Source organism: Etheostoma cragini, chromosome 6 (genome assembly GCF_013103735.1).
Source record: "Etheostoma cragini isolate CJK2018 chromosome 6, CSU_Ecrag_1.0, whole genome shotgun sequence".
Classification (NCBI taxonomy): Eukaryota; Metazoa; Chordata; class Actinopteri; order Perciformes; family Percidae; genus Etheostoma; species Etheostoma cragini.
In genome coordinates this window covers 15968231-15996211 of record NC_048412.1, presented here as the reverse complement: position 1 = coordinate 15996211, position 27981 = coordinate 15968231, and the positions used below count along the sequence as shown (strand labels likewise).

At 38.8% G+C, this 27981-nt stretch overlaps 3 protein-coding genes and 1 long non-coding RNA gene across 4 annotated transcripts; all 4 read left to right on the top strand.

Moving 5' to 3' along the window:
- Nucleotides 1-2541: 2541 nt before the first annotated feature.
- steap4 (STEAP family member 4) lies at nucleotides 2542-9208 on the top strand. Its single transcript, XM_034874611.1, has 10 exons — nucleotides 2542-2766; nucleotides 3153-3260; nucleotides 3352-3422; nucleotides 3525-3612; nucleotides 4470-4748; nucleotides 4868-4962; nucleotides 5066-5176; nucleotides 6235-6277; nucleotides 6427-6591; nucleotides 8112-9208. Exons 1-10 carry the CDS (start codon nucleotides 2542-2544, stop codon nucleotides 8361-8363), a joined length of 1437 nt encoding a protein of 478 aa, XP_034730502.1. The 3' UTR covers nucleotides 8364-9208.
- A 5400-nt stretch (nucleotides 9209-14608) lies between these two features.
- LOC117946453 (serum amyloid P-component-like) lies at nucleotides 14609-15399 on the top strand. The gene is made up of 3 exons (XM_034874616.1): nucleotides 14609-14636; nucleotides 14734-15028; nucleotides 15144-15399. The coding sequence occupies exons 2-3, from the start codon at nucleotides 14804-14806 to the stop codon at nucleotides 15360-15362; spliced, it is 444 nt and encodes a 147-aa protein (XP_034730507.1). The 5' UTR covers nucleotides 14609-14636; nucleotides 14734-14803; the 3' UTR covers nucleotides 15363-15399.
- A 46-nt stretch (nucleotides 15400-15445) lies between these two features.
- LOC117946454 lies at nucleotides 15446-16755 on the top strand. Its single transcript, XR_004657034.1, has 3 exons — nucleotides 15446-15571; nucleotides 16353-16355; nucleotides 16657-16755. It is a non-coding gene; the product is annotated as an uncharacterized LOC117946454 (long non-coding RNA).
- Nucleotides 16756-19838: 3083 nt separating this feature from the next.
- Nucleotides 19839-23050, top strand: LOC117946449 (C-reactive protein-like). Its single transcript, XM_034874613.1, has 5 exons — nucleotides 19839-19947; nucleotides 20187-20241; nucleotides 21680-21785; nucleotides 22345-22639; nucleotides 22755-23050. The coding sequence occupies exons 2-5, from the start codon at nucleotides 20187-20189 to the stop codon at nucleotides 22971-22973; spliced, it is 675 nt and encodes a 224-aa protein (XP_034730504.1). The 5' UTR covers nucleotides 19839-19947; the 3' UTR covers nucleotides 22974-23050.
- Nucleotides 23051-27981: the final 4931 nt, after the last annotated feature.

Below are 27981 nucleotides of genomic sequence, written 5' to 3'. Positions count from 1 at the left end.
ACTCTGCAACAAATCTTTCCACTGTACGTAATTAATAATTCATCCCCCCTGACCATGCTATTCACTGAATAATCGCTTCAGTTATTCATGGATCAGATAATCCATTACCTGGGGAGCATCTGCTCTGATAACCCCACCATTGTAGAAAACTTACATTACATCACTTCTTCCTTCTATTCAGCTCTCGAGGATCTAAATTCCACCATAGCCTAAACATAACCCTACACTTTACCAAATGAAACACTGCATTCAAAAAATCAATAATTTTGAGTACAGTACAATGATCTAGAAATGAGGATGTTACAGTATCAGGGATCCTCATTTCATGCATCAGAATTCATTAGCATAGACTTGTGGCTCGGATGCACACTGCATTTTGCTTAGACAATCAGATATTGCGCAGTGTGAAGCCAATCATGGTAATGGCTCTGGCCTGGGAATACTAGATGGTCCAATCATCACCCTTGCCTTAGAGTGCATGTATTCAGACTTGACATTTGATATGTGATTGCTGCTTCCATTCAGTTTTGTTTTGATCATCAGAAAACCACCCACACTGTTTGAGACTATGATTGTTTGCTCGTGTTGCTCACAAGTATTTGAATGCAGCTCTTGTGCTCTCAGAGGTCGAGCTCTGTTCTTGGGCTGTAACTGATTGATCTTTGAACTTGGCTTCAGAGGGAAAGGAACTCTGGGTAAGTTATTATAACAAAAACCCCACACCACCATGCATAAATAACATAGACCTGCCAGACACATCAGACATTTTTTTGTTCTAACAGATGCCAAAACAAATGATTCTTAATCAAGCGTGACCCCCCCCCCCCATTTCAGCAACATCACTTTATTTTGTGTTTCAGAATCGTGGGGCGGCTGTGGCTCAGTGGTAGAGCGGTTGCCTGCCAATCGGAAGGTTGGTGGTTCGATCCCCGCCCCTGCAGTCATTGTCGAAGTGTCCTTGGGCAAGACACTGAACCCCGAGTTGCCCCCGGTGCTGCGCATCGGAGTGTGAATGTGTGTGAATGTTTATCTGATGAGCAGGTGGCACCTTGTACGGCAGCCCCGGCCACAGTGTATGAATGTGTGTGAATGGTGAATGTTCCCTGTAGATGTAAAAGCGCTTTGAGCAGTTGTTAAGACTGGAAAAGCGCTATATAAATACAGCACATTTACATTTACATGTAGGAGAAATACTAAGAAGGTGGTTGTTTACGAAACAGCATGATTATCTCTCTTCATTACACACACACACACACACACATACATACACAGGCCACTTAGTGAAGCAGCAGAGCAGAGGGAATAATTACAGTGGTAGGACAGGTCAGTAGTCCTGCGGTTCACCCCAACCCTGACTACTGAAGCTATTCTGGTCCTCCGGGAAAATAAGAAGGGTTGCAGCTCACAGGTCAACCTCAGTTACCAGGCTGAAAATATTAATTACTCACAGGGCCAGCACAAGATAACACTGTAATTGGTGGGTTTGTCTGTTCCCATGAATCAGCAAACGCCTCTGACCACCATATCAGTGACTGATTATAAGGATTGGGTTCTTTCACTCCAAGTGCACGGCAAATAACCTCCTGCTAATACAACAGATGTGTTATTTGTTTTGCACACATGTCAAAGTCATTATGCACTTGGTGGGGAATGTGAATTTTATGGTCATATGACGGAGATCATGCAGGGGAAGAGAGGAAGGGGTTAGGAGCATTCCATCACATTGTGTTTGCACACTGTGACCTAGACTCGGTCCAGATAGTGTGTTTGTAGAAAGCCCAGTGTTACTGCTTCCCTGTTGTGATAGTTAAAGTGAGACAATCATTTTCTTGTATGAGCTGCAATTAGAACACTGGTTAAAGATTTTTTTAAAATTAAATTTTAAACATGTTGTAATCATCTTGGAACAGCTTATATTATTATCCGTCTCACACCGTGCTAAATTAATTGGGACATTCACTTACAACCTTTCTCTGTTTGTGTTTCACAATGTTTGTAGTCAAGGTAGGGATTTAACAAAAATCGGAAAATCTCATGTCAAAACCTTTGGCTAACTATAATGAATTATGTGGTGTTTTCCGGAGTTGCATAATGATAACTGCTTCCCAGAAGAAGGCCGTGCTTGAAACTTTGCCACAAAACCTTCCAGCACAAACACACAGAGACATATACTGACACCCGTGCCAGCAGAGACACACATACCGCCCGCCTTTTGCCATGGAGTTTCCCAGTTTAGACAAACTTCACCCTGAGCCATGGGAGGGGATGGGCTCATACAAAAACTGACTCAAGGCAGAAAATATGTTAGTCTTAAGCGTAAGGAGTTAGAAGAGCAGACACATGGACTTTAGGGGCCGACAGTTGATTTGCTGACACTTTTTTCCACAAGCATCCAGAAGAGCTGTTACTTTGAAGACTGCTATTTTGTTACATTTGCCTTGAATCTGGACACGTTACACGTTTTGACAGAAAAGCCGGTGTAGTGTTTCGTTCTGTCAAATCCACAGGAGATATCACTGCTATTTGTGTTGGACTGTGGCCATGTCGGCTGACAGACTGAGCAGCGTGTCAAAGGAGGTGAAGCCAGAGAGCGTGTCGCTGTATCCTCTGGGCACATCAGCTACCCCTGAGCAGGAGCTGCTGTGTATCTTTGGGACAGGAGACTTAGGGCGCTCTCTGGGCCAGCGTCTGCTCCATTCTGGCTACAGGGTGGTGTACGGCAGCCGCAGGCCTCAAAGCTGTGGCCCGTTGCCTCAAGGAGCTCAGGTACAACACACTTTATGATGTAGACTTCTCAAATACTGGAATTCAGTTTTTTCCGTCTTTTTTTGGTGGTTGTTGCTGATTTCAGAACGTGTGTTGCATGATGGCCCTAAACCAAAACAGATAACTGTGTAGATGGAAGTGCATAGATAGTGCTGGGGGAAAAGAAACAGTTGTAATCAGGCTTGGAAAGTTGACTGAGCTAAACAAGGTCACTGATAATGTGTGTGTTCATGTGTGTCTGCTCATGTTGCTAGGTTTTGTTTTCATCTGTCACGCAATATGTACTTGACTAGTGAACTTTCGCTGAACTTGCCGAGTCTGTTATGAGTAAATGTGTTGCCATATGTAGAGGCCATGCATGACAATAGTGCTTGTGTGTTTTGCAGGCAATGAGCCATGAAGCAGCAGCCCAGTCAGCTAGTCTGGTCTTTCTTTGTATTCACAGAGAACACTACGACTTCCTGGAAAAACTTGCACCTCAACTCGAGGGAAAGGTACCTTGTTGAAAAGCCAGAATCCAAAATAACATAGCAGCTGGTTAATTTCTAACTTTTCATCCACTCTGCCGATTTCATTGATTGGAAGGTGCTGGTGGACGTCAGCAACAACCTCAAGAAGAATCTATACCCAGAGGCCAATGCTGTGTGTCTGCAGAGGTAAGAGGAAATCAGGCAATAATGTAATTACCTAAAACATTGGGAGATTTCATGGATCATGTGGTTCGAATCACCAACAACTGTTTGTTGTTTGTTGTCCAGGCTGATCCCTGGAGCTCATGTTGTGAAGGCTTTCAACACCTTGTCTGCGTGGGCCCTGCAGAATGGACCCTCAGATGCCAACAGACAGGTAAGCAAATGTGTTAAATGTGTCAAATATGTTAGTGCTTTTAAGTGTATTTGACACTTAAAATTTAAAAAGTACTGAATTTTCTTCTTCTGCTATTTAGCAATGCACTTTTTTTTTGTAATGGTGACACGTCTAATTTTAGAATTAAACTATTCAGCACTGCTCGTTAAAGTCTTTGCCTGCTGCAGAACTACAAGCATTTTACAGTGTGTTCATACAGTGGGGCATTGACCAACAAGTTAAAAATAATAGTCTCTTTCAGAAAGGAAACATTTCAGTCCAAACTTAACTAATTTTGAAGTTCTGATCAAACCAAATCCAAGTAAAAGAAGCCAAATCTGAGGCGTCAGCCTCGTGTCTTTGCTGCGAATGCCATCTCAGATGTATCCTTGAATCAATTAACTCCACAGTGTCTCTTAGATCTAAGCTCTCCATCACATGCTTTGCTCTCTCGCTCAGTACTGCAAAGCTGCAGCATATGTGGGTTTTTCTGTTTTATTTTGATCCGGTTTTTCCAGTCCCAGAGGATGGAAAAAAACACACAGGAGTGTGTGTTGTGGGGTGTGTGTTTATGTATGTGTTAGTGTATTTTGAGCACAATCTGCAACATCACTAGGACTTCACTGAGCACCGTTTTATTTGATTTCTTCAATTAAACTAAGTATTTCATACAGACAAAGACACAGCATCTCCAGGTTCTTTTATTTTTAATCCTCCCTGGAGTCAACCACCCTTTTAACGTTGTGTGTACAAATGCATAAACATAAATGCATGAATATAAAATAATGAAGACTCCTCACATGGGGCATTTTGATTACTTTGAAAGCTATTGGTGTTGTCGTGTTTTCATTCTCCAGGTGTACCTCTGTGGAAACGGTGCTGAGGCAAAGCAGGCAGTAGCAGAGGTGGCCACCAAACTTGGCTTCGCTGCTTTGGATAAAGGTTCTCTGTCAGCAGCCAAAGAGCTAGAGGACTTCCCACTGCAGCTGTTCCCAGAATGGAGGCTGCCGCTATGCGTGGCCGTCGGCCTCACTGCCTTTATCTTTGTCTATGTGGTCATTAGAGATGTCGTCTATGCATATGTTGAACAGGGGAAAGACAACTCATTCAGAATCATGGTGTCCCTGGCCAACAAGGTAAAGACTTCTGAAAATGTTGCATTTTTTTCTCTCCCTGTTAAAGTAACTAACTTTGATCTGGGGGCATGTTTTCCTCACAGTAACCACCTCTGTGTTCAATGCCAAACTTCTTGCAGGTGTTTCCCATTGTGTCTCTCATCATGTTGTCTCTGTGTTACGTGCCTGGTGTCATAGCTGGCTTCATTCAGCTCTACAGAGGCACCAAGTACAGGTCCGACATTAAAACAGGATAGATTGATATTTAGTGTCTGCACAGACAATTTCCAATATCTTTCAAATATTGTATCTTGCAAGTCAAAGTATGTTTGTTTCAGGCGTTTTCCTGACTGGTTAGATCGCTGGATGCTGTGCAGGAAACAGCTGGGACTGGTAGCACTTGGCTTTGCTTTTCTACATATGGTCTACACTCTCATCATCCCCATAAGGTATGTAACAGGTGCCCCATACTCCTTCATAAATGTGTAAGTAATTTTAACTACAGTCAAATCAGCCAGTTTATTAGGTACATCTAGCTTACACTAATGTAATGTAATAACAGACCTGCAATAAATAATTCCTTCATGAAAATATGAATACATAGAAATATACTTTATGTACATTTAGGACACTGCGGTTTGTAATAAAATATAGTCAACCATCATTGATATAAATTGAGTTACAGAGCAGTTGCATTTTTTTATGATAGGTTTCCTAAACCTGGCAACTGCGTGTGTACAGTAACAATGCACAAATAGCAATTATATAACATTATAATAGATAGATCCCACAGAGAATAAAAACATATGCAACCAGACAATTCAGGGAATTTGCCTTCAGTTTCACAAAAATGTCTGAATAAACTTACATGGACTCCTGTTGTAAAAAAAGTGCATTATTATAAGAAAGAAAGACAGAAACTTCACAGTCGTCAGAAAAACTGGAAGTCACACATAAAAGAATTGTCAAACTCTTTGCAGAGTGTAGGTAGGTGGTTGCTAAGGTGTTTGTAATGGTTGAAAGGATTTTGATTGGCCGTTGCTAAAAATAAGCATGAACCTTCATTTATACTAGCATTTTCAGCCACATCTCACAGATACAAACCTCGTTTCCCCTCTCACCCAGCCCCGCCAAACCTGGGGGGACAGGTCTTTTTCTGTTGTTGTCCCCTCCCTCTGGAACTCCCTCCCCCAACACCTCAGACTTTCAATATCACTTGCTAACTTCAAAACCACACGCAAAAACCATCTGGTTAAAGCTGTGTCCTGTTTCTTTGCTGTTTTGCTGCACTATTTTCATGTATATCTCTAGTTTTGTCATCAATGTTGTTTTTTTACTGATCTTGCTATTGTTTTTCTAATGTTTTACCTTGTAATGTGCCTTTAGGTACCTTTTAAAATGGTATTTAAATAAATGTATTATTATTGACATTATTATTACCTTGGATATGTAAAAGAATAAGGCCTGATGGGTTTTTTTCTAAACAGTTTTATATTGTCTTTCCTAGATATTATGTGAGATTTTGGGGTTCTGCAAATACCATCTCACAGGTAAGACAAACATACAGCTGGAAAACAAATAATAAACAATAAGAATTAAAAGTACTGCCTTCATATACAACAATACATGGAAATGGCTCATTATGCTGGACTATTTCAGTACAACAACATCTCTCTGTCCTGTATACTGTCACTTCAAGATCAAGGAGAACCGCACGTCAGTGTTTGACACCACCACAGCCTGGCGTTCAGACTCTTACTACTCTATGGGAATTCTGGGATTTGGCCTGTTTCTCCTGTTGGGAATAACCTCTCTCCCCTCTGTCAGCAACGCTCTCAGCTGGAGGGAGTTCAGCTTCGTGCAGGTACAGATGTTGTGCAGCCCGTCAAAATGTATCTAAATCCCTGCATCCTGTTTACATAGTAAAACACTGGCAGTCACAACTGGAGGAATGTGGAGTTTCAAGTGATGCTGGCTCTATGATCTCCCAAGAAATCTGTCCAACAGCTTTAGCACATGTTAATGTTTTTGCCTGTGTTTCTTTTTACGGGAAACATTAAATTGCAGATTAAAACCTTTCCTGAAATCCTAAAACGAGAAAAGTTTGTTTGTATTCTGATCATATCTTCAGAAACTTGATCAACCCACAAATTAAGAAAGTAAATGTGTGTAATCTCTAATTAGCTTTGTATTTAAATGCTATACCCTTAAAAAGACAGCAAAGGCACTCCTTTTGTAGCCAACAGATTTGGCACTTGTAGCACACAACAAGGAAACTGAATGGCAGGCGAACACATTGTCGGTCATTTTAGAGCCATTTTTTATGAAATATTTTGAATAGTAAACTTCTGATAAAATGAATAGAAACAAGCTCGTTGGAAAATATATTATAAATTTGGGACAGCTGATTATTTTACCTCTACGCTGTGGCCTTGAATAGCTGCAAATGACAACCAGATTGATGATTTAGTTAACACAGAAATACATGCTCACAATATTAAATAGGCTCAGTGGGTATCCACTCACAAAGTGCCCACTGTAAGTACTTTAAAGAAGTATGTTATTGCATCTGTTTATGCTCTAGGCTGCTGAGGTTCAGTTAGTGTGGACATTTACAGAGAACCTACTGAACCTTTAAAGTGTTTACATACTGGCAGAAAAACAATTTACAACAATATTCACATTATGCCCATTAGCCAAGCTTTAAGCTATGACTAATAAGCACAATTCCGTGCTTTAGCCCAGATGGAAAACAGTTACGTAGATGTTTCCAACTTCACCTTGGCAGTAATCTGTTGAAAGTGTGTTTGTGGTATTTTCATCCTTCCCTCGATAAATCTTTCGCTGTGATTGTTTTTACTCTGCAGCCACAAGTATTTATCTTTTTTCCCCCACTTTGACCAATCGAAAATGAAATTGGTCTCACTACAGGGAAAAAACTAATTCATAAATGTAACTGGGTCATGTCAAGCTCATTTTCTCATTCCACACCCTTCCCCCCTTTACTCCAGCCCAAATTAGAGCAGTGTTTTAAATGTCAAGTTATTCATTACATGTAATTTGGAGGGCATACATTATCCTTTGCCACAGTCTTTAGGTTCAGTTCATGTCTACGGAATGGTTCTACATGCCTGTAAATTTGCAAGTGTGTATGGTGTATGCACGTTCCCAATCTACAGTAGTTGAATTATCACTAGGTGCATGCAGTCTGTGTGTGTGTGTAAGTAGATGATTGTGTTCACATGTATAAGTTAAAGCTTGTCTCTGTAAAGGTCAGTCTATCAATTACTGAGCATATTACAGAGTAATCAGTTCTGTGTTCATTAGTGCAAGTGTACCTACGTAAATCTACGAATTTCTTATTGTTTTTTTTCTCTCTTCCAGTCCAAGCTGGGATACCTGACTGTGTTCTTCTGTACCCTTCACACCTACCTGTACGGCTGGGACAAGTTCCTTCGTTCTTACAAATGGCACATGCCTCCGGCCTACATGCTCTCTCTGGTGTTGCCTTCTGTGTTGATAGTGCTCAAGCTGCTGCTCCTCCTGCCCTGTGTGGACCGCAGCCTCACCCGCATTCGACAGGGCTGGGAGAGGACTAACACGCAGGAAGGCAGTGAGAAACCACTGCTAACATAAACACTATTACGGACACAAAAATAATCTAATGCACAGAAAAAAGCCCACACAAAGACACCACATTGACTTACCTTCTAAGAGCTCTATTATCAATTAACCCCAGCTCATTGTTTTGCAGAACAGTAAGTGATTATTGTTTTGCTCTTTATTGTCAACAAAGTCAACAAAGGCAAATGATTGAAACTCCTTTCAGTCTCTCTTTGTGTAATCATCTTTGAATTCATCCATTTTGCAAAGATAGCATGTGATACAATGGTAGAGTGTAGGCTTTTATCAGTTATACAAATACCTTAGAGCAGTATACTCAAACTTGGGTGTGGGGACTCCCAGGGGTCTATGGCACTCTGCCAAAGGGTCTGTCAAAGGTTTCAGTTTAAATCACAATGTTTTTTTTTTTTTACATCACTAAGAATTTAGAAGTGTAAAAAAAAATAGCCATTGTCAAATTACTCCAAGGGCCAGACAGAGAAGGAATTGTAATTGTCTTGTAAGGGGTCCTTGGTTCTAAAAAGATTGAGAACCTCTGCCTTAGAGAATCATAGACAGACGCATTAAAGTAGCCATCTTGCATTTTAACACAAGAGTTGAATCATTTTACAATAACCATGTACATCCAGTATTGTTAGAGAGTCTAACTCTGAGGCAGGCAACTCTGTTGTATTTCCCATAAAATCAACAGAAACAGTTTGACTTTCATTTTTATTCGTTGTTTGTAGGCGGCTTATGTTTAATCAATTCACTTTGCATCCTTTTCTGTAAATTATGGTGTTTGGATCTTTTGTTTTTCCTTATTGTTGTTGCTTAATGTCAAGTGTAACCATTGTTAAATAAATGTCATTGTGACTAAACAGTGTTGCCTTTTCTATCTTTCTCCCCACCACATATATGATCTTTCATCTTGTCTGAAAGCTCAGTCAAACTGAGAGAGGTTTTCCCTCTTGAGTGTGTTGAGTGTGCTCTTTTTAGTTGTCGCGGTCTGATCCCTCTCCAGGGTTCATCACTCCGGCTGATCTAACAACCCAGTCTCACGGCAGTTCATGAAATGTTCACGTAATTGAATCTATTGATTTGTGTACATGGACACGTTTATCTTGTTTCTTTTGTGATGGTCATCACGTTTTTTAAACTAATGTATTTCAATGTAAAGCATCTTTTGTGATCATGGCACGATTATTTCTGCCAGTCGGGCTGCAGCAAAGAAGCTGTTTACAACTCTGCTATTATTGCTATTTATAATTGGTATGATAAAGTACTTATTGGACTTTAACTTATCATTGCACAGTAATGAACATAGCTGTCCTCAATTTAGGTCATCCTGCATGTCTCATCTATATTTTTTCCTGCATCCACCGTGTGTTTGGGTGTGGGTGCGTCAGTTGCGGGGAGAACTGAGCAGAGGCCCCGCCCGCTGCAGAGAGCCGACAGGATTAAACAGAAGCAGCTTTAGAGTGAAATTTCAGCGGATTTTGATGTCAAAATGTATACAGGTTGGCAGTATGGTCTGAAATGTTTTGCGCAGTCTTAACTGTACGCTGTGTTGGTAAATGTGAGATATTCGAGTTCCACACGTCTTGTCTTTATATTAGAAACAAGGAAATGAATTTGGCGACGTACGTGTGACATCAACCCGTTCTCACTCCCGCTTGGTAATTGGCTCTTAGATTCACATACTGATACAAAGTCTGGCACAAGGGAATGCTGGGATTAGTGGTATGTCGCGGAAAATTTGGTTATTTGTCAAATTTGCTTGGGTATGTGGACACATCCCTCCAATATTTCACAAGCAATCTACTTATCCTTTTAGTTTCCTGAAAATGCATAAAACTAGTACCTTCTTTCTTTGAAAAGGTAGTCTCCGTAAAGGCCACAAAGGTTGTGACAGCTACAAACTGTAACCTCATTGATATGAGGATCATCTTCTGAATATAATTATAAATATGTTAGGCCTACAATAAATTGTTATTTCAAAAAGTCACTTATTTAAAACAAATAATAATGCACTTTGAGGTTAAATCAAACAAAGTCCCTCACATACATATGCTCATGGTTTTTTACTTTTGCTATTAACATTCATACACCGCAAACTTATAAAATTTGCAATTAATTGAATAATGATGCATGGAAAATTAAAGGAAAACAGTACAGGTATAAACAAATGCAAATGAGTCAATCAAGCCATTAGGTTGTATTTGTAAGCACTCAACTGTAGGTTTTTATATACTATTTTTTTGCGACAAGGCAAATCAAAGTGCTTAACATAAAACACTATTTTTTTCATTATTATTATTTTTATTTTATAAGTTCTCACGTACCGCGGCAACAATATTTTACAAATGCAGAGCGTTAATTACTGCAACACTTCCGGAGTATTCCGTTGATTTTTTCATTATTACGGTGCATAATTTACTGGATAAAAACCGAGCAATGTGTTGTTGCTGGTGACAAACCCACTGATTAAATAAATACACTGAAACGATACTCCTGGTAAAGACCCGCTGATCGCTGTCCAATTTTCTGATGTGAATGCCCGCATTATATTGTGGCTTATTGGCATGAATGGGCCCACCTCAGCCCTTAATGTACTGCTATGTCTAACAGCATGCATCCTGCAATACTTCAAGAAATGAATACCATGATAACATCTAAATGAATGTTGATAGATGTAGTGTTATGGTTTTAAAAGACTGGCCGAAAGAATTGTGCTGTGATCACGAAAGATGCTTCCCATTGAAGTACATTAGTTTAAAAACTTGGTTGGATCTGATGCCGTTCTCCAGGAAACATTTGCTCTAAGCTGCAGGCTTCACCCCAGCCACTACTGGATCTGATCACATCAGTGGAGAGAGGAGAGTGCAGACTCCTCCATCTCTGAAGCCCTCTGCAGGGAAGATATGATATTTGGTTGTGATAGTACAGATAGGCCCTTGATGTTGTGCTGCAGCGAGTCATTTAAGTTGATCATCAAGGGAGTGAAGAACGCAAAGAACTGATAACTGGTAGTTGTTGGTGACATGTGATTAAGCATTACACTTGGATAAGTGGGCGTGCACACTTGCAGTATGTTGTCAGATGCTGTACATGAATGCATTCAGAACACAGGGCACAAACACACACCTAGACTGTAGGAAGATCAAGGAGGAAAAGAAAGGGAGACATGAGTGAAACAAATGTATACATAATTTGGTTATAATCACTTTACCCCACCCTCTATTACCAATAAATTAAAACCTCAAATCCCTCAATTAAAGAGTGGACTGGCTTTAGCCAGCAGCCTCACAAGAGGATGTTGTGGTTCTTTAGTGATGCAAAATCCACTGTAGTCTGTTATGTGAGTCAAAGATATAGACATTATAAGAAATGGACACAGCGACACCTTAGTCTTAGAGACCAGTGTAGTCTTAGAAGCACTCTTCCGGTGATGGCTGAGAGTTACTGCTTAGCCTCAACCTGAGCTTGACATAAATGTGGCTTGAGCAACCTGTCTGAAAAGTTGTAAGTTGTAAGTGCCAAGAGAATTCTCAGTCATTCCAAATTTTGCAGAGATGGAGAGCACAGGTATGTGTAAGGAGATAACATAGGTACAGGCTAATTGTTGCTAACTAAAATGCTAGTTAACGTTTGTAGTTAAACTTAAGCAGCTAATGTGAGTCAAAACTGCCTGAGAGCTTTCCTTGACTATATAGTAATTTCTCTGCTATGCAACAGAAAGTCACGTGGTTGTGAAATAATCTTTAGCCTATTTTAACAAAAACGGCTGCTACGGGGCCATGATGTGAGATGTGGAGCCTTTTATACATTGTCGTGTTTCTTTAGAAATAAACAATTGACAAATGGAGTCTTTAAACCCTTCAGATGTAAAGTTATTCACTGTCAAAGTGACGCCGAAATGAATGTCAGTCAATAGAACGCTAACGGAAGGTGATGGCTGGTTAGCCTAAGATTCTCCCCATTGGAGGTACGCCTTTAGGATGCTCGCCTACCTCCTTGGTCAAAGTTGTTTCCCCCAGAGAACACATCCAGAGGGACAAACAGGAAACCTCCTCATTCAGAACCAGTCTCACAGCTGGTCTTCCATCTTCGGAATCATTTAAGATCTTTGATTTTTCACTTTGAGTGGCAGGACAACATTTAGTGCATCTATTTTTTTCATTTTTAGGCATTTCTCAATACATTGCAGCCAATGGATTGTTTCCCAATTTTTAGATGTGTTCTAAAAATGCAATTATTATTTCATTTATCTATATAATGCGTTTTAAGTAGTTGTCTGTAGCTCTGATTTCTGCAATATGTAATTGTAAATTCTGTTGAATCTACAGAAATGATGGGATAACCCTTTCCAAAGATCCTTACTAAGAAACAGCACCAAAAAGGAAACAGAAATACATTGTAAAGAGAAATGAATGAGGGAGCAGCAAGTTTAACCTATAACTTTTAATCTTTTTCCTTGTTGTACACATAATCCTGAAAACCTGGCATGATTTGCATAGCAAAATATAGATATTGAAATTGACTGTATTTAAATTTTCCTTTTCTGCCTATCAAATACCAGTATATTCATCTTTAGTCTATTACAAAGCCATCCATCAGCATTTCTGTGTTGGCACAGAAACACAAAGTTTTGCAGTAAATTAATAACACGTCTTACTTATAAACAGGACAATTATTTAAAATATCTCTAGATTTAAAACATATATTCTACAATATTAATGCTTTTTATCTGCAATCTCTACATGAGCAAGATTCCCACGGTGGAGAGTTTGACACTAATCAGTCTTTCTTTGACACAACGTCTGATGTCCACATGTGGTGATTTTCACATAGGATCATTTCACCTCAAAATCTGTTGATTTGCTGGAAGGTATTGTGTGGGGGATAATACCATTTTACATGACAGGAATTAGTAGGAATACCATCTTTATACGGGACAGGACTCTAAAGCCAAAGAAATATAGAAGTAGATAAAGGAAGGAAACACAGAGTAACACAGATTGAAATAGGGAAGCGGAAGTCTAAAAAACTAATTTTCCTATTCACTGCTGAGCACAACATTCAGGGACAGCCACAGATTTCAAAGTAAGTCCTACACATGCACAACTGCAAAATGAATTTAAAGTAATTGTATCATATTCACTTTTAAAAAACATTTTCACCTGTATTGTTTATTGTAGCACTCCAAGGTAAATAATAGTGCATGTATAGTTTAGTCTTTAGCACACAGAGTATAAGTCTAGCGTTGGACTCATTGGATCCAAAGCAAAGATCTAATCTCAAAGAGTATCATTCATGGTGTCTTTTTGTCATTAGATGACGTTTTTTGGTAACACTGACAGCGTGTGCTGCAAGTCCTCAAGGTGAACAACATTTTTATTTTACAAAGGGAATACCAAATTGAAATGTAGGAGTTTGTCACAGTCTTTAGCCACTTAAATTTACTTTTCCTAACACACACAACATGCAATACTCTTATAGGCACAATACTCTTCACAAGGCAAAGGGAAAATCTTTTTGCCTAATATAACATTTTGCAAAACATCAATAGCAAACTTATATATATGAAAATTATGTAAAATATCTTTACCTACTGTAAATGAACAATGGTGTCCATAGTCTTATCTATATTATCTGTCAAAACTAATTTTATTTCTTTTTCATTTTCACACTCTTGTATAATTTTCAGCTAACATGTTTCCTAGGACAACTAGTAACAAATCTAACATGTCAACAGAAAAGTAAACTACAGAGTAATTTGTTTTAATAGCTAACGTGGATGTTTGTAGGATTTCATAATGGAATGTGAATTTGTTTAACTTTATTTTTCTTGACTTTGCAGCCAAACAGTGCTCATTCCCCTTTCACTCAGAAACTGATCACTCAATTTAAAGAGGAAAATTACTACACATGAATTTGTGCAATGCAAATAGGAACTGGAAAAAACAATAAGCATATCAAAATGCTAAGTGAAGAATCGCAAAGGGTGCTAGTAAACATAAATAGTGTCTCTCTTTGTAAAGGATTCATACAGTAGTTGACATCCTAGGAAGTTCTTTCAACCTCAAAAGGTTACATTTTTTCATGAATGATGGCATGTGGAGCAATGCTTTCTGCTCCACATACATCCCATTCTACATACATTAGAAAAAAACATTTTCTGCGCTCCAAATTTGCCATCACATGTGCAAAAATTAGGCAAAAATATTATTATACTATTGGTCAGAACTGAATAAATTTTAACTAGGACTTACAGGAATTTAGTGCTGTAACCGTCCGTCACAGGTGACACTAAATGTGCAAAATGCATAAAACAATTTACTGTATCTCTGACTGTGAAATGTACTGTATGTGCATAATAAAGTCTTTGCAATGCCAACAGGTCCTTTACAGACCTCAAACGAGAACACGCTCTTTTCTCATTGGCCACACAAGCTTATACCAATGCCTTCATGATTCAATGGCACAAAATAAAGAAGGAGAAACAACCCCATATAAGGGATCAAAAGACACAATACAGAGAGCAGGACTACAAACCGAACATGTGGCACTCCGTTTGTACCACATGGGACTCTTCATCTGGACTGGTGCAGCTGTGGTTTGATGGACGACCTTCTATTAGGAAATATATCACGTCTGAGGCAATCAGAGGATCCCCCATGATTATCATAGGACAGGTACTGTTGTATTTATAAGCATCATGGTTAATGGTCTTGACTGTGTATAGATTTCAATATAAATATTGTACTATTAGCTTTTAGTTAATGTATCTCAAACCTCTGTAATCTACAGGAGCAGGACAGCCATGGTGGGGGGTTTGACCTGAAGCAGTGTTTCGTTGGCATGATGTCTGATGTCCACATGTGGGACTACACCCTCTCCCCATGTGAGATGCAGAAGTATGTGGATGATCTAAACTTCACTCCAGGGAATCTTCTCAACTGGAGTGCGATGGAGTTTCAGATTATAGACAAAGTTCTGATAGAAGATAAACTAATGACCTGTCACTAAAATGTAAACAACACCATCTATATACAGTATTAGAAAGCCAGAAATCCCATTGTCTGCGCTTTTATGTTCCGTGTAAAGTACAGCAGTATTTTACATGTTATTATATTTTATATATGTATATGTTTTATATAAATTATATATATATATTTATAAATCACACACCCTCCCACATGGGGTTGTTCATGAGAGTCATTCTGTGCAGACAGATGGTGAGTGTCTCAATCAGTAAAATTCTACTGGTAAAACTTTATAACAATGGTACATGAATTAGATGTCCACATGTGGGACTATACCCACTCCCCATGTGAGATGCAAAAGTGTGTTGATGATTTAAACTTCACTCCAGGGAATTTGCTCAACTGGTGTGCGATGGAGTTCCAGATTATAGACAAAGTGCTGATAGAATATAAATTGACCACTAAAATGTAAACAATGCCATCTATATATTAGAAAGGGGAGACATCCCATTGTCTGTGCTTTTATGTTCATTGTAAAGTACAAGCTACCAGTGTCAGTATTTTATGCTCCAATTCTGTTTCTGATCATTTTACCTGTCCATACTGTGAAGAGATATCTTCCATGACTATATGTGCTGTAGAAGATGGGGAAAGGGCAATAGTCAGTGGATTTCTTAGCCGAATTTTACATGTCACTGTAGCAGCATGCAGAGATACTTAGTTCTGTAGTAAGTGCCGCCTACATTCAGTGTGTACACGTGTATATATATATATATATATATGTATACATATATATATACTGTATGTACATAAATGATGATCAGAGAGGTGATAAAGAATCAAATCACCATGTAATACTTGTTTTTTTTTATCTGACAAAAATGATCACTGTGTCCTTCACCCAGATGTTTACCCCATCTAACACATTGTCTGGGGTTGGCCAACAACACACTTTCTGTATGGCTCCTTCTTACTGCCCAAATACCATTTTCAGACTAAACTTAAAAGGTCATCAGTTCGGTAGATCTGTCAGCTGGTTTTCATGGTCCTCTGCCACCTACTTACAGACATTTAATAAACACAGCTTCGACTGAGTTTTTGTGTTGCTGTGAATTGCAGTGATCTTGGCACTTTTCTCTTTTAAACACTGAAGTAAACATTATCTTCATTCACTCGAACAGTACTAGTCCCCTATATGCGAATGGGCTTATACTTGGTAGAGAGCTAAAGTTTTTTCATGTTCCATCACTTCTCCAAGTTCTTTGATAATAGAACACACACACTCCCACATGGACTTTTGATTGATCAGGAGAGTCATTCTGTGCAGACGGATGCAGGCAGTATCTCATTCAGTAAAACTACTGGTACAACTTTACAATAATGGTACATGAATTATCAATTCACACATGACTTCATGCATGAAAAAGCATGAAATCGTTCTTTTTTTTTTGATCCAATGTTTTTAGTTAAACAGCCAAACAGAAGTGCAAAACATTGATCCAGATGACAACATGCAGAAAAGTACAATACATACACCTAACAAGGTACAGTCCACCTTTTTCACAATCCTTAATTGTGACCAAATGTTTCGCTCTAAAACAAAGAGAGGAAATACTCGAAGGAGGGAGACAGAACAAAAATACAACAGCAAGAACAATATCTGCATATTACAAACAAGACACACAGAAACAGACACAGACAGACACACAAACAAACAAAAAACAAGAGGCATTGACAGGGAGACCGGCATAGGACAAACCTAAACACACACAGACAGAATTGAGAAGGCCGTAGCACAAGTCATGAACTTTAAGGATCCAGCAATGCTGAGACAAGTGTCCAAAGTCTTTCCTGGGGCTCCATTCATGCAAGCCGTGGAGAGCCCAAAGCGGTATATACAACATACAAAACGGAGAGGGTCCCTATACAATAAGACAAGTCATGAGGTGGTTTCCAACGGGTTGTAATCATTCTCTTGGCCGCTGTAAGTCCAGCAAAAACAGCATGTTTTTTAGTTTTAAAGAGATGGAGAGCTGACAGATCATTCAGAATCACAACATTGACAGTAACAGGTACATTATCATTAATCTGGGCAGATATTTTGGATGCAATATTGTTCCAAAACTGACCAACAGGAGATAAATCCCAAATCATGTGAATATACAGTATGTACCTTGAGCTTTTAGTGGGCAGAAAGTGCATAAAGGGTTGTCAATTATTTTTGTAGTTTGAGGCAGCTTTTATGTTTCTCCAATAAAGCCTCTGAAATGGCATTCATATCGGCACGTTGGGTTTTTGTTCTTGTTTGCCATTCTGTTATAATTGACTCTATCAAGCACAAAGTGATAGAACATTAGAGTTGGAACCATACAACACAACTATTTTGCAAGGATAGGCCAGGAGCTACACCTTAAGCCGCCGTGTCTGTTGAGCCGACCCCGTGAATAAGCATGAAATCATTCATGCAGTATTTCATGAACTATCAACAATGTACCTAATGGTACCTCATACAGGACTTAATGCAGGAACAATACACTAATGCATGAATTAAGGTACTTCATCATCTTGATTTCTTGGGTATTGATGGTTTTCTTCCTAGGTAAACCTGTAGTTAAAGTGACTAAAACAGTATATTGTTGTAATGATTAAATAAACATTCCTCTCCATTACTTCACCATGTTCTTGAAGTGCTGACCTGGTCCATCTTTAACATTGACAGATAATATATGATCTATGGTGGGATATGCAGCACTCATATTTGTGACTCCTCAAATGAAAACATGTTGTAAAGAAAGTTCAGAAATCTGTAGAGACACTTAGAAGTTAGTAAAAAGTCAAATTCATAAATATCCCACTGGGTGAGCAATGTATTCAGGCCATACTGTTTAAGTGCCTTACTTTGTTGTGAATAAAGCAACTATAAAATCAATTTTCAGTAAACTGCATTTTGTGTAAATGTAGCCTACTGTAGTGACCTTAGTATCAATTTGCCATTCCACTCCTTACATTCTTAATAGATAAAAGGTTATTCCACCACCAGGGCAAAATGAGTTTCCACTTAACTAGCAATTCCTCTTCTTAGTGACTGTTGTATGTCTACAAACTATTAAACCACACATGATTATTTTAACAAGCCTGTGAACTGTGAAAGGGTGCAGTGTTGGTTGATCATGATAGTCAAAAGCAATTTGGCCCGGTGCTCTCATGCTATAAAACCCTTCTAATAAAGAGTTCCCTTATTCTCCCATTTGTTTTCAGCACTTGCAACAACTCTTCATCACACTGAACACTCAAGCATACATTCACCCTGACCACTGACTGACAAGGACACAGGTAGCCCGGCACTATTTAGAATGTAGCAAGACAAAGCAAGATAGGACAAAACTTCAAGGTAAGATCATAGTTTGATTTGCATAAAAAAGAGACGTTTAAATTGACTATAATTGAATGCAAAGTTTTATTCCCTTTTCTGCCTGGCAAATAACAGTACATTCATCTTTAGTCTATTACAAAGCCTTCCTTCAGCATTTCTATATTGGCATAAAAACACAAAGTTTTGCAACCTATTACTAGCATTCTCAACTTATAAACAGGGTGTCTATAGTTGATGTCTATAGTTTTAATGCTAAACACTATGTCATCTACGGTTTCTCTAGATTTAAAACATATAGTCTACAACATTAATGCCATTTATCTGCAATCTCTACAGGAGAAGAATTTCCATGGTGGAGACTTTGACATTAATCAGTCTTTTGTTGCCATGATGTCTGATTTCCACATGTGGGACTCCCCCCTCTCCCCTTATGAGAACCAGAGCTACGTTGGATGATCTATTGGCTTCACTCCAGGGAATGTGCTCAACAGGAGGGTGCTGGAGTTCCAGATTACTGACAAAGAGTTGAAGTGTTGAAGATAAACAAATTACCTGATACTAAGATTTTAAAACAAAGCCATCACTGTCTGCAAAATCGAAATCAGTTTTTCCGTATTAAGATATTTGAGCATGGCAACATTTTGTCTAAATTATGAGGTATTTTATCTCCTCTTCTCTTTTTCACCCATGAGTGTCTTTTCAGCTCTATTCTGATAATGTTTTGTAACACTAAAGGGCTGAAAATCCATCCACTGGTTCTGCATTTCCACTGCATACAACAACAACAAAAAGACGGGTAAGTCAGTTATGATATTGTAGTGCAAGTTATTTAATATTAAGTGAACACAAAAAGCTTTTACATGTGTTGTAATGTTGGTGAGAGTGTTCAATCTTTAATGTCTGCATTGCAGATTAATTGTTGTGTACAGATTAATAAAGAGTTTCTAAACATAAGTGCAAAATTGTCACATTTAGGGTTCGATTGGGCTTCATAAAGCACACAATAATGTGCATTTGCTACAAAGAACAATGGTGATTTCAACATAGGATGAGCTTTCACCTCAAATTCTGTTGATTCAGTGGAAAGTATTGTGTGGGATAACGCCTTTTTACGGGACAGGAATCTGAAGCCAAAGAAATATAGAAGTAGATAAAGGAAGGAAACACAGTTAGAAATGGGGAAGCAGAAGTCTAAAAAACTGGTTTTCCCATTCACTGCTGAGCACAACATTCAGGGACAGCCACAGATTTCAAAGTAAGTCCTATGCACGCAAAACTGCAAAATATAAGAATTTAAAGTAATTGTATTATATTTACTTAAAAAAAACATGTTCACCTGTATTGTTTATTGTAGCACTCCAAGGTAAAGAAAAGTCAATATATATTTTAGTCTTTAGCAGACAGAGTATTAGTTAAGCGTTGGATTTATTGGATCCAAAAGAAAGATCTAATCTCAAGGAGTGGTATTCATGGTGTCTTTCTGTCATCTATTAGATGACGTTTTTTCTGCTGCTGGTGACACTGACAGTGTGTGCTGCAAGTCCTCAAGGTAAACAACATTTTTATTTTACAAAGGTAATACCAAATTGAAATGTAGGAGTTTGTCAGAGTCTTTTGCCATTTAAATGTAACATGCAATACTCCTATAGGCACAATAGTCTTCACAAGGCACAGGGAAAGTCGTTTTGCCTAATATAACATTTTGCAAACATCAATAGCAATAAATGCTTATAAATATGGAAATTATGTAAAATATCTTTACTTACTGTAAATGAACAGTGTCTATAGGCATGTCCATTATATCTGTCAAAAATATTTTTTTCTCTTGTACAATTTTCAGCTTACATGTTTACTAGGACAACTAGTAACAAATCTAACATGTCAACAGAAAAGCTAACTACAGAGTATTTTGTTTTAATATCGAACGTGGATGTTTGTAGGAGTTCATAACGGAATGTGAATGTGTTTAAATTGGGACATTTTCTTATCTTTACAGCCAAAAAACAGTGCTCATTCCCCTTTCAATCAGGAACTAATCCCTCAATTTCAAGAGGAAAATGACGACACATGAATTTGTCCAAAGCAAATAGGAACTGGACAAAACATTAAGCAAAACAAAATGCGTGAAGAATCATAAAGGCTTTTATTAATAATAAATAGTGACTCTCTTTCTCAAGGATCCACAGTTGACATCCTAGTGAGGTTCTCCTCCCTCATAATGTTAATTTTGATCTTGAACTAGAACTGCAAGCAGTTATTATGGGGTCCAATGTTCCCCGTCGCGAGTCCTCCTCCCTGGCACAAGTTGCCCCTGATGACACACGGAGCTCACACAATCCTAGCCCACAAAAGCGGAGCTTGCCAAATGAGAAGCCAAAGCATGACAGTGGCGAGGCAAAAGTTAGAAAATTTCAGAACAAAGTCCAAACTCCAAAGTCTTTAGTAAAATGCAATAGCAAATTTAACATTCATTGAGTACATATGTTCGTGAGTAATTTGTACAGTTTTAATCCAATAAAATTTTGCTTGGATATGTGAATTTATTATGTGCGATGCACGGTTTGGGAGTTATAAGGCCAAACACATTTTTTGTTATTGCGCCACCTAGTAGTGGAAGTGGCTGAATGTCTTTACCAAAGGTCCCTGCAGGGATCTGGACCATTACCCGTCGAGGCAGAGAAGAATAAGAAGAAACGTTAAGAAAGCAACAGGGTTCCACAGCTACACTGGATCTGTGAACCGCTTTGGCTTGCAAATGTGGTTCCTAGCCCCCTTGGGCCTGGACCCCAAATGATGTAGTGTGGAGCGCTCAGGTGTGACAATAGTCAATAGTCAGCAGTTTATATGGTGCTGTATGTTGCTAATTTAAATAAAAAATAACAACACTGATGTGTATACTGTAGTTAGTCAACTGTTAGCTTCAGCTACTGGTTATGTGATAATCTATGATGCAAAAATGTTATAACATTCACCCCCTCCTCTTACAGATCTGTCAGGTAAAATGTTCACCTTTCCGAAAGAAACCAACACAGCTCGTGTGATTCTGACACCAAAACCTATACAGGAATTGAGTGCTGTAACTGTCTGTCACAGGTAACACTAAATGTGCAAAATGCATGAAACAGTTCACTGTATCTCTGACTGTCAAGTCTCTTCTGATTTTTGTACAGATTTGCCACTTGAAAGGGATTTGATGTATTCACCCCAGAATAAACAGCAGTTCAATTTGAGTAATTGCTTCAGCCAGAGAAGGCATTTTGTATTTTGTAGGTCCATAAGCTGCCTAACAGGTTTGTCTTTGTATAAGTAGCAGCTGCAACAGGTTTAAAACCTTTAACACAAAGAAAGAAAATACACCTTTTTATGTATCCGTTGTCGAAGTGACGTCAAAATGAATGGCAGTCAATGGGATAGGAATTGCAGATGATGGCTTCGTAGCATTAAAATGGCGCCATATGAGTCAGAGGGAAGAGGCTTACCGCTTGGCGGTTTGCCGCTCATCAGCTTGTGTTTCTCTTTTCTCTTTACTTCTGATGTCTCCTTTTTTAAAGCCCATTTTAACAATTGTCTGTTTGAATCAGTTTTCCTTCAGTTGGATTTGACACTGACTGTGAAATGTATATGCATAATAAAGTCTTTGTAATGTCTACAGGTCCTTTACCGACCTCAAACGAGACCACATCCTTTTCTCTTTGGCCACACAATCTAATTCCAATGCCTTCATGATTTTCTGGGATGAAGGAAACAAGGAGATGGAGCCCCATATCAGGGATCTAAAGAGAGAATATAGAGGGCAGGACTACAAACCGAACATGTGGCACTCCGTTTGTACCACATGGGACTCTTCATCTGGACTGGTGCAGCTGTGGTTTGATGGACAACCTTCTATTAGGAAATATATCACGTCAGAAGCAATCAGAGGATCCCCCATGATTATCATAGGACAGGTACTGTTGTATTTATAAGCATCATGGTTAATGGTCTTGACTGTGTATAGATTTCAATATAAATATTGTACTATTAGCTTTTAGTTAGTGTCTCTCAAACCTCTGTAATCTACAGGAGCAGGACAGCCATGGTGGGGGGTTTGACCTGAAGCAGTGTTTCGTTGGCATGATGTCTGATGTCCACATGTGGGACTACACCCTCTCCCCATGTGAGATGCAGAAGTATGTGGATGATCTAAACTTCACTCCAGGCAATCTTCTCAACTGGAGTGCGATGGAGTTTCAGATTATAGATAAAGTTCTGATAGAAGATAAACTAATGACCTGTCACTAAAATGTAAACAACACCATCTATATACAGTATTAGAAAGGCAGAAATCCCATTGTCTGCGCTTTTATGTTCAGCGTAAAGTACAGCAGTATTTCACATGTTATTAAAGCAGCATGCAGAGATACTTAGTGCCAGCCTATATTCAGTGTGTGCATACATACATACATATATATATATATAAAAATCACACACCCTCCCACATTGAGTTGTTCATGAGAGTCATTCTGTGCAGACAGATGCTGGCTGTCTCTCAATCAGTAAAACTCTGGTAAAACTTTATAATAATGATACATGAATTATGATATGAATTATGATTTTCATGATTTCTATGTAAATTATGGTGTTTGGATCTTCTGTTCTTCCTTATTAATGTTGCTAAATGTCAAGTCTAACCACTGTTCAATAAATTTCATTCTGATTGAACAGTGTTGCCTTTTCTCTCTTTACCCCTATATATTATACTAACTTTCCTCTTGTCTGAAAGCTCAGTTAAACTGAGAGAGGTGTTCCCTGCTGGGTTGAGTGTTCTCTGTCTAGTCGTCGCTGTCCGATCCCTTTCCAGGGCTCAACCTTTCTGCTGATCTGATGCTGTTCTCCAAGAAACATTCGCACTGAGCTGCAGGCTTCACCCAAGCCACCACTGGATCTTATCACATCAATGGACAGAGAAGCGCGCAGATTCCTCCATCTCTGAAGTCATCTGCAGGGAGGATATTTGGATGTGATAGTACAGATAGGCCCTTGATGTCGTGCTGCATCGAGTCATTTAAGTTGATCATCAAGGAGCGGAGAAAGCATAGAAATGATAACTGGTAGTTGTTAGTGACGTGATTAAGCATTAAACTTGGATAAGTGGGCATGATTACTTGCAGCATGTTGTCACATGCTGTACATGAATGCATTTAGGACACAGGGCACAAACACATACCTAGACTGTAGGAAGGCAAGGGAGGGAAGAAAGAAAGGAAACATAATAACATTAACATAACTAAATTATTCATCACATTTTAATGTTTAAGGTTTAAGGTTTTAATCACCTTAAAACAAAGAATCAAAATGGGAGAGGCTGGATCTTTTCTATTAAAACAAAGTGGTCTGGAATTGACACAACATGGCTCTTAAAGACTGTTCCCCAGCTCATCAAGTACCAACACTTTGTCACGGCCCTCAGCGTCTGATACGATGCACAAGGCTCTCACATGCGCTAACGTGCACGTGTGGACAGACCGCCTATGACAACAAAGAACAGAGAAGCTTGGATTACAACACACAAAGAAGGAGTGTGACTTCTTTTTATGCTCAGGACGCCATACTTCTCTAAGCTATGGTGGCGCATAGCAAATAAGTAAGTTAATGTTTTAACAGAGAACCAGTTTCTATGAACTATGTGCAACGCTTATAGAGTTTATATGGAGATGGTCAAAACTTTTAGATTGATGGGTTACTTTGGACAATGTCACTATTTGAAAATGTTGTCTCACCCCCTGTTATCAACTAATTTAAACCTCAACTCCCTTAATAGAAGAGTGGGCTAGCTTTATCCAGCAGCCTCACAAGAGGATGTTGTGGTTTTTTAGTGGTACAAAATCTACTGTAGTCAGCATGTGAGTCAAAGCTGTTCCCCTCAGCGAACCCATCCAGAGGGACAAACAGGAAACCTCACACAGAACCAGCCTTACCGCTTGTCTTCCATCTTCGGAATCATTTAAGATCTATATTTTACAAATGGGATTTGTTGGATTTTTTACTTTGAGTAGCAGAAAAACATTTAGTGCAATTGTTGTCGTTTTTGTCATTTCTTAATTCATTGTAGCCCATGAATTGTTCCCCAATGTTTAGATATATTCTACAAATGCAATTATAATTTCATTTATCTATATCTACTACTGCAGTTAGTCTGTAGCTCTTATGTTGAGCTTTTTACTAGTAACCACACAGCCCTACAAAGAATAAAAAAGAAAAAAGTGTGAAATCTGTTGAATCCACAGAAATGGTGGGATAACCCTTTCACAAGATCCTTACTCAGACACAGCACCAAAAAGGATACAGAAATATACGGTACATAGACATTAAGGGGGAAGCAGAAAGTTTAGCCTACAACTTATAATCGTATTCCTTGTTGCACACAGAATTCTGAACAATTTTAAGAGAAGATCATTGCGTGATTTGCTTAGCAAAATAGAGACATTTGATTGACTAATTAATTCAAGTAATTAAGTAATAAAGTAATTGAATACAAAGTAGTTTTTTTCCTTTTCTGCCTGGCAAACAGTACATTCATCTTTAGTCTATTACAAAGCCATCCATCCATCTATCATCCATTATCATTTCTATGTTGGCATAGAAACACAAAGTTTTGCAATCAATCAATAGCATGCTTAACTTATAAACAGGGCAATTGTGTAAAATAACTTTACCTAAATTACCAATGTCTCTATAGTTTTACTGCTGAGCAATATTTAATCTACAGAATCTCTAGATTTAGAACTTATATTATGGACTGTTTTTTTATGATTTATTGTTAGTGCATTTTTAGGCCTTTATTGACAGGACAGCTGAAGAAATTAAATAGGAGAGAGAGTGGGAATGACAAGCAGAAAAGTGACAGGTTGGAGTTGAACCTGGGTCTGCTGCATCAAGGAATAAACCTCTATATATGGTCGCTTGCTCTACCAACTAAGCTATCCGGGAGCCCGATATTCATTCATTCATTCATTCAAACCTTTATTCAACCGTGATCAAAAAAACTCATTAATGTAAAAATCTCTTGTACAAGAGTGTCCTGGCAAGTGGCAGCAGCACGGTTTCAAATAGACACAGAGACACTTACAGGTAAATACATAAACACACTTTCACTCATATTCAAACAACAATGTCATCATAAAAAAACTGAATCAATCTAAAAACAGTGACATACAGACTGCCTTTCCTCCAGGTCTTTGAAAAAGTCTTTAAAAGAATAAAATTATTATTATATTGGACCATAGTGTTGCTATTTATCTGCAATCTTTATTGGAGCAAGATTCCCATGGTGGAGGCTTTTATATTAATCTTTTAGTCTTTTGTTGAAACGATGTCTGATGTCCACATGCAGGACTCCACCCTCGGAGATACGTGAAGGATCTATTGGCTCCCCTCCAGGGAATGTGCTCAAAAGGAGGGTGCTGGAGTTCCACATTGCAAAGTGTTGATAAAAGATAAACACATTTTATTTAATTAATTTAACCTTTATTTATACCCGAAGGGCATTGAGGTTTCCCTCATTTTTAATGACGACGAGTTTACATCAAGAGTTATATGCAAATAAACTACAGCAAATGACAAACAAACATGACCAAAACTAAACAGTTGCAATTCAAAAAGCAAAGATTAAACACCAATTGTTGAAAAAAAGAAGCAGATGGGAGTACCTCTAACCTTAGAGTTTGTCACAGAGCATTCCATGTGTTGGGGGCATCAAATAAAAAGGTTGTTTTCCAAGAAAACTAAAATGATCTGTTTTGAAAAAAAAAAACAATGTGTTCCAGATATTTATAAAAAGCAATAAAAATAGGCATCTGAGGACCCACAGAAAACGTCTGACGGTGGTGACAAAAACCTACTCTTTTCACATGATACGCATGCTTTGGACCCAATAGTTAATTAAAGTTATTAAAGGAGAATTCCGGTCAATTTCCACACGTAGCTCTGTTGTTTGTAAACTTGGAGGGCTGTCAGTAGCAAGAAGAATGAAAACAATCGGTGCTGTCTACACCGAGTTATCCTCCTGCGAGATTTTGCACATATGAGTTTGACAATCAACTGTGGTCTTCACCGGAAAACAGGAAATAAACAGAGGAATGTGCACTTGCTGAATTGACATTACTTGTATGCCTTTCTGTCACATCTACTGCTGTCAAATTTGCTGTGTTCACTCAAAAGGGGGGGCAAGTCAAGTCACAAGGTGTTTTATTTTGGGGGGAGATGTAACTGTAGCCACAATGTCCTTTGTTGTGGAGAAGGGGAGATGGTTTCAAAGTGGTTTGAAGGCGCAAACATTTTTCTAACTCAATGGTCTCAAAATTGTTTTTCTTTTCCAGACTGGTACTCCAACAACATACTGTGATATAAACCCCAACATGCCTATACTGCACATGTGGTTCGATGTTGAGACTGAGCTGACCAGAACAGCGATGCACAGCTTGCAGATGCTTTTGCAAAGGGAGCAGGACCATGGCTGGGGTATTGAGTTTAAAGTACTCATATACAGTACACCTATTGGCTGGCACATGGACTCTCCTATCAAGTGTTGGCCCGTATCTTTAATGTACCAAAGGCTACAGTTCACCGCATCATCCACAGATTGGGCCAGAACATATTGGACAATCTTAGGCGAGCAATTTACTTCCCTCAAACAGCGGACCTGCCTGCAATTGATCAGGGATTTATCAACATTTCAGAAACCCCTGCATTCCACAATAAGGTTTGCGCAATTAATGGCAGCCACATGCAAAAAAAGTCCACCACAGCGTCACAGATTGCACTATTTGAATTATAAAGGCTTTTACTCAGTCAACATGCACAACCCCCAACGGGCTACATCCTTGTGGGGGATTGTGGGTATCCCTGTTTGGAAACTCCAATTTTCCTCATCACCCCATTCAAGGAGCCAGTGCATGGACAAGTACGACAAGTACAGCAGCGATATAATTGTCATCAGTCAAGGGGGCGCAGCATAATTGAAAGGACGTTCGGCATGATGAAGACCAGATGGAGGTCAACACTTTTAAGGCTTTAGAGGTGAAGCCAATGTTTGCACCCCAGGTAACTGCTTCGTGTATTTGGACAATGGTGACACACTGGTTCCAGATGAAGACATTTTAACGAATGACGCCCATCGTCCCCGTGAACACATGGCATTCAATGAAACCTCTGGGAATGACACAAGAAACAGACTGGCTGCCCTAGTTTTAAGCAATGTGCAAGCCCCATAAACATGACCAGTCTATATATTTTACAGCTCTGTTATGTT

Bases quoted from the DNA above. Each gene is read 5' to 3' on its own strand.
- steap4 (XM_034874611.1), top strand. From the start codon at position 2,542: ATGTCGGCTGACAGACTGAGCAGCGTGTCAAAGGAGGTGAAGCCAGAG. The intron at 3,261-3,351 runs GTACCTTGTTGA...ATTGATTGGAAG, and splicing joins CACCTCAACTCGAGGGAAAG to GTGCTGGTGGACGTCAGCAA. The intron at 4,963-5,065 runs GTCCGACATTAA...TGTTTGTTTCAG, and splicing joins TACAGAGGCACCAAGTACAG to GCGTTTTCCTGACTGGTTAG.
- LOC117946453 (XM_034874616.1), top strand. From the start codon at position 14,804: ATGATTCAATGGCACAAAATAAAGAAGGAGAAACAACCCCATATAAGG. The intron at 15,029-15,143 runs GTACTGTTGTAT...TGTAATCTACAG, and splicing joins CCATGATTATCATAGGACAG to GAGCAGGACAGCCATGGTGG.
- LOC117946449 (XM_034874613.1), top strand. From the start codon at position 20,187: ATGACGTTTTTTCTGCTGCTGGTGACACTGACAGTGTGTGCTGCAAGT. The intron at 21,786-22,344 runs GTAACACTAAAT...TAATGTCTACAG, and splicing joins GCTGTAACTGTCTGTCACAG to GTCCTTTACCGACCTCAAAC. The intron at 22,640-22,754 runs GTACTGTTGTAT...TGTAATCTACAG, and splicing joins CCATGATTATCATAGGACAG to GAGCAGGACAGCCATGGTGG.